At 35.7% G+C, this 10,731-nt stretch overlaps 1 protein-coding gene across 1 annotated transcript; it reads right to left on the bottom strand.

Moving 5' to 3' along the window:
* Nucleotides 1-224: 224 nt before the first annotated feature.
* LOC311085697 (carbonic anhydrase 4-like) lies at nucleotides 225-5,982 on the bottom strand. The gene is made up of 9 exons (XM_084118283.1): nucleotides 5,914-5,982; nucleotides 5,720-5,783; nucleotides 5,546-5,572; nucleotides 5,236-5,406; nucleotides 2,786-2,937; nucleotides 2,606-2,707; nucleotides 2,428-2,500; nucleotides 1,130-1,296; nucleotides 225-997 (listed from the first exon to the last, which is right to left on the bottom strand). The coding sequence occupies exons 2-9, from the start codon at nucleotides 5,781-5,783 to the stop codon at nucleotides 812-814; spliced, it is 942 nt and encodes a 313-aa protein (XP_083974409.1). The 5' UTR covers nucleotides 5,914-5,982; the 3' UTR covers nucleotides 225-811.
* Between the last annotated feature and the right edge of the window lie 4,749 nt (nucleotides 5,983-10,731).

Raw genomic sequence — 10,731 nt, 5'->3', positions numbered from 1 at the left:
ATATATACTGTATTTCTAATAAAAAAATATAGATACAGGCCTGTCAATTTTCAATCTCAACAGAAGAAAAACAAAAATATGTCAACAAAATGCAAGTTTTGTTTCTAAAAAAACATGCTTTGTGTGAAATGTGTATATGTAAATAAAAGCCTAAATTAAATCTGTTAATGTAAAGTGAAAATTCAGAAAATTTGGACTAAACCTCTCAATTCATATGGATTAGTTTTACAATCTCTTTATTAACTTTTTGAAGCATCAAAATGTTGTTTCATAGGCTGTCAATGGAGGGACAGAAATCTCTCAGATTTCATCAAAATATCTTAATTTGTGTACTGAAGATGAATGAAAGTCTTACAGGTTTGGAACAACTTGAGGTTGAGTAAATTATGACAGAGTTTTCATGTTTGGGTGAACTATCCCTTCAAATGGTAGTACACACCCACCCACCCACACACACACACACACAAACATTTTGACTGGGAGATATTTTGTTATTAAACAGCAAACATTTATTGATTTAATAACAAGTCTGTCATAGCTATCATGCTTTAGACATTTAAAATCCTCTTAAATACTACAGAATCATCTAATGTTGAATATAATTACAGACACCATAAGTTTCATATAAAACATTAGCAGGAGAGCTAATGAAACAAAAATTACGATCAAGATAAGATGATACAAGTGACAAAATTAAAATATTTACAGAAAACATCAAACATGATCAATAAAGCTGACATATAATGTACAAGAGAAATCAATTAAATTTAACAAGCTCATATTGGTGTGCACAAAAACACAAATGTATTTTTTACAGCCAACACAAACTTGACAAGAGAAGAACTGTGACGATAGATATAGTGGGTGCGGCCGCTGATGAAGGTACCTCCTGTGATGTCACAACTCTGCCGTTCAAGGGCTGAACTCCTCTGAAGTTGTTGGTCATCAGAACTGAAGGGCTTGCTTTGAAAAAGGTAGTTGTGCTGAAGCGGCTGATCTGTTTGGAGGAATAAATTCAACTGAGTGACTTTTAGGTTTTAACTCAGAATGTGAATAATGTTGCCATCCGGTAATAGACGAATATGATTTTTTTTATGAATTACTCTACTATAGAGTTGCCTTGACTTACCAAGTCCTGACTGACTTTGATGGGATCTTTGAACACAGTCCAAATCACAGCTTCATTGCAGTTGGGTGTGGTAAGAGAGCCTCGGTACCGGTAATATTTAGTCCTGTTCACCCCTTCAAGCAGACTGTCCATTGTGATTTTATTCATGATGTCTATGGTTGTATTACCTAAATACACAAAAATGTCAAGAGGGTGTAAGAAAACTACTTGGCCGTCTTCAGTTTTGTGCTAATTTTTTGTTAAATCATATCGGTTAAGAGAAATTAACAAAATATCTCACGTTTTTAATGGTGTGAATTGCAAGACTCTTCATACTGATAAAAATTGTTACGTGCTTGATGTTAGAGGTATGATTGCATAACGTTTAAGTGAGATATAATTGCTGCAGCATGTGCAATAAACAGAAACAACCGATAAAAAAGAATAAGGTGCAGTACTGAGTGCAATTTATCAGAAAAAAATGCAGTGTGAACAAGTTACCAAACAATATAAATAAAATAGAATACAAACAAAACAAGTGTCACCAAATTGAAGAAGAAGATGATAAAAAAAACCCCCAAATCTTCAGCATATTCAACGCTTTACATTAACTATCCTAACTAAAACCAAAAATACAAAAAGTGGCGATCACTCTTAACCTAACTAACAATGAAGATATAACTCTAGATGTTTGCAAATTGCTGTAAGAACACCAATTGACAGAATTAGAAAGTGGCACAAACAAGTAAACAAGTAGTAAATTCAGAATTAGGTAATTAACAAAACAAACATGATCAAGTGGCAAGACCACAAACACACCACGCTCGTAACTTTGGCTAATCAAGAACAAATACTACACGAATTTGGGCTCTGATAATGTCTGATGTTGCACTAAACACAAGACTCAAACACTTTACGCTGAATCAGTGAAGACTATCAAACTGAGATAATATTTGCAATACATATCGTTAACCAAAGTACGAACCCAAAGATAGTTCGAAGTTCAAGATCACATGGCAAACATCGCTTTCACAAAATTGAGTGAAGTCTGACGCTGATCTGGCTCACTACTCAAAAATGAAAAATCTGTCAACATTGTTGTTCCAAACCCTTTATGACTTTCTTTTTTTCTGTGGAAAACAAAAGAAGGCATTTCTCTATGATTTGTGCCTGAGTGCCATTGTTGTTTTGTACCTCACGGGTTGCAAAAACAGTTGAAAGATTCTTCAAAATGCGTTTCAATGGGGAACGACATGAAGGTGAGGAGTGACAAAATGTTCATTTCTGGGTAAACTATCAACAACCAACTATTTCTTTACCTGAAGAAGAGATCTGTGTCAAAAAGGATGTTAGGATATCCCAACTTTTTGTTTTGTTTTGTTCATTGGTTCCCTGTTGGGTAAATACAAATACATACACATGAGCACACAACTAAGCCATGAATATACTTTAAGGTTTGCGCTTCCCTCTGGATATAATAAACGTGGTCTTGCTCACCTCAATAAAGAAACCAAGAACAGCCAATCCTGTGCTGTCATTAGCAGCAAGAGCAGCTGCCACATTCCCGTTGTATTTTGAATGGACATTCACAATGTGCAGCTGAGAAACAGAATCAGACGGATAAAGATAATCCATTTGGGGTAATGAAGTGCATGTGCAGGGAAAATGTATTCATACCTCCATTGAGTATCGTTTGCCATCCACAGTGTGTTCGGAGCCAGGCGAGGAGCTGCCGTTACCCCAGTGAAGATGGAATTGTTTAGTGTTGTATAGACCTGGAAGATCGCCTCCTTGCACTGCCATTTTATTATCATCCAGGTCGACCTTCACTGTGAAGACAATGGACATATTAGATACAAGGTCCAGGACATGCAATACATTGTCGTTGTGCTCAGGGGTGAAAGCAAAAAAAAATCTTTTGACTAACCCCATTCCACAGTCACACACACAGTTTAAGAGCAGTTTTTTCTTCTTCTTGTAATGAGTATAGTGAGTACATGCTTTACCTTCACAAATTAAATACTCAAAGAACATTTGCATTTAAAGAAAGGCCATTTTGAACCGCGTTTCTATTTACACACTTTATTCAATGTTTTCAATCTAATGCTTTTACAAGACTGCGATGATATCTCAGATCATTATTTAATCTTTTATTATTTAATCATTTCATGGAGAGAGAGAGAGCACAATTGCTAGATCTGCTTTTTTTCAACACTTTTAGTAGAAAACAAACACAGACTAGGTATTTATTCGAAACGGTGGCAACAGACTACTCTCTTATGTAATCCATATAAAATGTGCATTTCTCTCTATAAGCGCGGTCATTTTTTGTATTATAGTTTATATACTATATAGTACATAGTATTATAAATTCAGACGTTCATGATATAAAAAAATAAACATATTAGAATAACTTTTAAAAATGGAGTGAACACGGAGCAGTTTTTCCGTGAGCGGGAATGGAAAATCCGGAGTGGAGTCAGAGCGGAGTGATTACAGAACGCTTACAGAAAAGACAGTTTGACATGTCTGTCATTGGAAAGATCCATGTGGTGTCATGAATAATTAAGAGACAGTGTCTTCTCATAGGATAAGAATACTCAGTCTCATAATTATGAGACACCGATGAGTCATCAAATTACTACAGTGCTCTGCCACCTCAGCCTGTGACGAAAAATCTCTAAAATGTAACAGATGTTAACATTGTCTTCAATGGTGTTCAACACGCATATGTCTGTTAAAATCTCAGAAAATTTGGTTTAGGGTTTCATGACCCTTTAAACTAGTGTGCTGTTTGAGCATAAACAACATCTGCAAAGTTGCAACGCTCAAAGTTCAATGCAAAAGGAGATATTTTATTTTACAGAAACTACAGCAAACGGCTGGTTGGGACTACAACAAGCTTGGTGACATCACAAACCCTAAAATTTACATAAAAATTTAGAGGTTAAAATTTATTTTTAACACTGTTTCTGAACATTATAACCTCAACGTTTGTCTGTGCGCTGCACATTTGTGTTCGCTGCACAAGGAGAAAAGCTTCCAGAAGAGAGTAAAATGCAGGCTATTCACACAAAAGCTTCTCCTGAAAGACGTAGCCATTCCCAAGTATGTCTTATTATTTGTAGATGTGTTTTCTATTAACAGTTCCAATTGTAAGCTTTATGTAGTTGAATGATAGCTATGATGTAATAGAAGGGCAAAGCTTTGCCTCCGCTAGCCTGCTAACTAACATTACAGTACTGACGTAGTGTTTACTGTAGCTTTTGTAAGCTCTTGCTTTTATAAGACTGTTCACCGCCTCTTAGGAATATTATCTATGATTTTGTGATCGATTACTGTTTGTATTACCATAGTTTTCCGACAAATATGAAAAAATGGTGGATAACATTGTATCTATTAGAAAAAAAAACGGAAAAAAAAACATACCACTCTGAAACGTCCTGTGAAATCCATGCTTGAAATCCATTCAGCACAATCCTCTTGTTCATTAACATTGTCAGGGTCTGAATCGGGCTCAAAATGGTTTGAAATTGACGCCACTGTTAATATTTACATCTGATTACAGCTTGTGGTTAGGAAGGGGGATGACATTTCTCTAAGCGCTGCCAATCACAACAGAATGGGCCAGCTAACCAATTACAACGCATTTCGTATTGCGGAAGGAGGGTCTTCATCGAAAATAGCGTGTTCAACCAGACTGGGGAGAGATGAGCTGTAAATCAATCAAGCATGGAAGCATATTCTAGTACACCCCAAAAACAAAATCAAGACTTCATAAAAGGGCATAAAAGGACCCCTTTAAGGTGCCTCTATGTAGTCATTGAGTCTCATGGTATGAATAAAAAGAGGAATCAAATAAATTGTATCTTCTGTTGTCTAACAGTTTATTACCCAGATCTTGGTTTTGTATACTTTTCTGGAGCTTTTTAATCTGAAACTACTCATGTTACTGTCTCTTAAGGATTGATCGCTTTTGTTGGTAACCTATATTCCTCATTCAGAAGCCACTTTGAATAAATCTGCTAAATAAATGTAGCAACTATATTTTGTAAAGACAAACAAATCCTATAATGATAATAAAAAAAATAAAAAAATCAAGGTTGCCAGTGTGCAGCGCTCCTTACCAGATTCGCCTGTATTCGTGATTGACATGAAGGTGGAGTTGTCATCAAAACCAGTGAAGTTAAATGAGGTCAGGTTAGGATTTCCCTGAACACTTGCAGTCACGATATTAATGGGAGATTGCATGGATCCATTGCAGGATTGTGCAGCAATTTGGGGCCAGGTTGTAAAATCTATTACAAATTAAGGGTCAAAAAAGATCTACTTCAGAACAAGTTTTAAATATATAACATTTTATAATAAGATTCATATTAACATTTATATTCACTTTTATGCAGTGGAATATTTTAGAATATAATAAATCACACTTACTGCATGTTGGCTCGTGATAGCACCATTCTGTTTAGGTTTAAATGAAAGCATTAATAAATATAACCAATGAAACAGCAGAACTTCCATAAAAAAAGTTTCAAGTGCCTTAAGTGCCTATTTTAATAGGAGTTTAGATATGCATTGAGTAAATGAAGTTGAACTTGAGTTACTCACCCACTCGGCCGTGGACGCAGGGACACAGAAGAGCAGCAAGGAAAGCTACCAGCAAGACAATCATCTAAATCAAACAAGAAATCATTACAATGGAAATCAATGCTGCTTACAGAATTTTACCTTATTATAAGTAAATTGAATATGATATGAGAAATTAAATCTATCAGAATACGGTAGTTAAGGCTTTACTGTACCTCTTCGATTTGATTCACCTGTCGGTATTCAGAAAAATGATGAATGGTTTCGTTCTCACCTTATATACTATTCGCAGCTCATTTTTAATTCACTCGTCTACATTCCAATTAAACGCATGTCATCACATTGCGTAATGTTTATTCATCATACTTTCCTGTACATAGCTGCCAGTACTTGAATTATCACATTCGTACCTCCCAGCATCACTCCTCACACCTCTCAGGTCATGTTCTCGAACCCTCTCGTGATGGAGGTGAAAAGCACAGTTCATGATTGTTATTTTCCTTTCCAACCTTTAAAATGAGTAAAAATGTTTATTAGCTGTCGACTTGGCAAAATAACCTAAATAAATGGTTGTCAATAGCACTAGTTTAAGTTTATTTGGATTATATCAACAGGTAAACACTTCTGGTCAGGGGTCAGGGTTCAGGTCAGGGGACTGGGGTGGTCACGTCAGAAGCTTCATTTTGTGCTCATTGACACATTTTTGTGTTGATTTTGATGTTTGTTTTGGACTGTTGTCCTGATGGAAGAGCCAACCACAGTCCATTATAATATTTCTAGCAGAGGCCGTCAGGATTAGATTTTTTTAATATGTTGCTAATTGCTAGAATCCATGAATCCATGTATCTGAACAAGTTGTCCAGGACCATTTTATTACAGTGGAGTTTGTACGTATCTCTGCAGTTCTGTATTGAAATGTACGGTGAGTGGCGCTAAAAACGTAATGCTCCATTTTAAAATAACGTACACCTATACTAAACCCTAAACCTACCCGACAGTGTTAACAAAAGCAAATGTGACATAAAAACACAATCGCAACCATGGAATTTTAACTTGTTTTTGAACTCTTGTCTTTGAGCTCTTTTATCGTGACTCGTCTTTCACTGTATGCGTACCTGAGCTCTCCGCTTAACAATTACAATTCTGTAGAAGCTGAGCTACTGAGAACGCTTAATATGTCAGTAAAATATATATCTGGTGGGTTTTCATCTGACCATATAACCCCGTCCCTTCTGAAGTTCCAGAAGTGTTTGACAGCTGAATATGCTGGAGTTTATTTTTGGAGGAGCGAGGAGGATTTTTCTTGAAACCCTCCCAAACAACATGTGGGGATGTAGGTTTTGTTTTAATAATTTTTTTAGGCTTTCTGAACCCAAGACTCAACTAATCTCTACCATTCTCCATCTGTGATCCTTGAAGAGTCTTTGGCCACTCAAACTCTCCTCCTCACTGTGCATTAAGACTATATAGACACGCGTCCTCTTCCTGGCAGATTCGTATATCTTTAGTTGATTATAACTTATAACTTATTGCCCTGATGGTGGAAATGAGAATTTTCAATTCTTTAGCTATTTTCTTACATCCACTTTCTATTTTGTGAATCTCACCATATCTTTTGTTGCGCATCAGAACTATATTCTTTGGTTTTCCTCATTGTGATGGATGATTAAGGGAATTTGGCCTTTGTGTTTCCTCATATTTATACTCCTGTGAAACAAGTCATAGCTGGACAATTTCATGTTCCTATAGTCACAAACTGGTGTGCTAAAAAATGTAAATATTAATGGGAATATACTTCAGAGATATTTCACTCATAACAAATTCTAGGGGTGCCAATAATTGTGGCATTTCATAATGTTATTTTCCCCCCACTGTCAAGCCTTGAACTTCAATGAAATGTTATATTTTTGTGCATTTTTTGAATGAAAGATCAAAAGGATAAACCATGCAGATTTATTTTTACAGCCATCTTTGATCAGGACGAGGTCGAGGGACTTGAGAGAACGGCGCGAGGCCGGTGGCGTGATTAATGATGAACGACACCTGTGAGACGCACCGGTCTCGTATCTCTCACGGAGGAGCGACGATCATGAAGATCGAGAGAGGCCGGGCCTGGATTTTATTTGATGTGTTGTTTCTGTTTTATGTGGGCGAACGACTGCTAGCTTATACTTTCGTTTCTGTATTTGTTTTATTTTGGTATTAAAGTCTTTAGAATGTTCGGCGGTTCCCGCCTCCTTCTTCCCTTGAAGTTTGCAAACTGTCTCCTCATTCTTCTTTAGAGGTTACTGTAAAGAGCATTTCACATTCTCACGAATGTTCAGATGAATGGCATCAGTTATTTGTATCATACTTGATTTATATCCTTCTTGTCTGTTTAATTTTTAATTAACCTCTTTAATTTTCATCTTTTGATGGTTCTTTCCTTTTTGTTTTGACCCATCAAAGAAGTCAATATTCAACTCATGAGAAAACGTCATCATTTTACGGGGTGGCAATTTCACAACGATTTGTATGCTGTGACTCCTATGGAAACATACCATTTTTTTTTAGAAAGATGACAATGGTTAAAGCGCCTATACTTTGGGCTCTTTATATACAGCCAGCATATATTAATCTAAAGTAGCCCACAATGATCACTTATGACTTCTGAGCTGTACGAGATATCTGAGATACAAAGGTTATAGAGTATGTTTTACGGTGTATGAAAGTTTTCATATATAAAATGAGGTTTAATTTCTCAAGAATTTTTTTTTACTTTTTTTTTACTTGTTTTTACTTTTTACTTTTTTCATTGTTGCCATTTCCTAATTTTTACTGTCTAAAGTTGAATGATGTGTGATATGCGCCCCTTTGTTTTCCATATGTGTATGAGGACTCTATACAAAATCTACTTTCAGGTACAAATAAAGGAACTTGAACTTGAACTTGAAGAAAGGAACCACATTGTCATTATTACTGTGAACACAATCCTTTAGCAGTGATTACAGCTGCTTATTTTAAGGATAAGCAAAAAATTCCACCTCAGACAAATTAGATGCATGTCATTCTTGTCCAGGTTTATGCTGCATAACTTAATCATGAGGCCAAAAATGCAGGCTCACCCAAGTCATCATTTATCAGCCTCTATCCCACCCTTAAACACATTATTTCCACTATTAAATACCCAATAGAAACTTTATTTCCACTTTTGTAATATTTACTGTTGCCTTTGGCTTGTTCAGTTGGGGATATTTGGGGATATTTAATTTAATTAATCAATCAACAATACTATTGATCAGCATTACCAAATGTGGACGTTTTCCACTAAAAACAAACATTGATGTATTATTTTAATTTAATACTGTGAAGCTGCTTTGATACAATCTGTATTGTGAAAAGCGCTATATAAATAAACTTGACTTGACTCGACTTGTTTATCAAAATTGTACAGTCTTCAGATTTACTGTAAGAACGTCAGTGCTTCAGGCTATGATACTGGCAGGATGCCACTACAAGCAGATATTGAAATGCCTGTTGTTGTGTAATATTGGGTGAGCCTCTATAGTAATACCTGTACTTCAGGGCAGGACTGCTGAAAGCAAAGCTCAAATCAGTCAAAAGCCTTTTTATGTTTTTTTTTTTTTTTTTTCAATATTGTTTGTGACAATATCTAACTGTGTTCTAATTGTTTTATTTATTTAAATACATACACCATTAACAAAGAATCTCAGGTTTTGTTTTTCCAATTTTGTTCCTGGTATTGATTTTGGGGGACTGGGATGAAGATAGTTTGTTTTATTTATTTATTTATTTATACATATCCAACAACTTGGCATCGTATTGCATCATGCAATCCCTCTGTCAAATTCCAGATATTTTGGAAGCTAAGATAAAATCCAGTGGAGTTGGAATTGTATGATGAATTTATTTTCACCAAAGTAGTTTTAAGTTGTCATAAGTATCATAATGTTTTTAAATAGGGGGAGAGCGGGGCACAAACTAGTTTGTAACACATGGTTTAAAACTTTCCACACATGCGTATTTACTAGTTGCCATATCAAGAATATATATGTATATATGTATATATATATATAAATAGTCTTTGGAAGTTTAAAAAAAAAAAAAAAAAAAGTGCAACATTAAAAAATCTTTGGAAGATATCATTAAACATTTAACCATAGCAAAAGTAAATTTCTTAATTCAGTTAATTTTTCTGTTCTTGATAATTTAAGTTTTTTTATGTGTGTTTATTTAAATTTTGTCACGGCCCCTCCTCTGCCTTGCAGGGGCGGTTCCTCTGTCAGGCAGAGGAGGGTCGTTAGTGATTGTTAGGGTATTAGTGATTGGAGCCACCTGGGCTCAGGGTATTTAAACTGCTTCACTAACCACTCTCTCTCTCTCTGCTCCTCCAGGTATGATCATGTTTTGTTTGTTCCTTTGTAGTTTTACTTAGTTTCCACAGACACCCAGACAGTAGTGGTGGGCAGATCGAGGCTTTGTGAAGCAATGAAAAAACAGTTGAACCAAATGGGCCATATTGTTTCGAGGCTTCGAATCAATCCGACACCCGTCTCAACGGTGACACCTAGTGGTCACTTGCAGGTGTTGATCTGAGACATTAAAAAAATGTGTTGTTTTTTTATTATTGTATTTTTTCTAATGTGTGAAGCTTGTAACCTGTAGGCTCCTCACTGTGTATAATGTTATTTTGGTCCTGCAAAATGAATATTAATAAAAGAAATCAAGCCACAATGTCTCAATTTTTTAGAGATTTTTATTCAAAAATATTAATTTCTCTGCTGTGGAAGGACTTAGCCTACTATGTCACTATATCACCAAAAATCTGCTATCTCAAAATCAAACTCCTCTCACAAAAACCCACGAGGTCAATATGCGTTCATTTCACTTTTATACAGATGTGCGATTGTGTGGTCTGTTCCCGACCGTGTCAATCAAACGCTGATTCACACCTGATGAAACACTTAGTGAAACACTTCGAGGCTTCGTTTGGCCATAGTCACGTGACATGGGTGTTTTGAATCACGCTTCGG

The sequence above is a fragment of the Abramis brama genome (genome assembly GCF_963993115.1).
Source record: "Abramis brama genome assembly, chromosome: 1".
NCBI lineage: Eukaryota > Metazoa > Chordata > Actinopteri > Cypriniformes > Leuciscidae > Abramis > Abramis brama.
The sequence above is the reverse complement of the archived record's forward strand: the minus strand, read 5'-3'. Positions and strand labels throughout refer to the sequence as shown.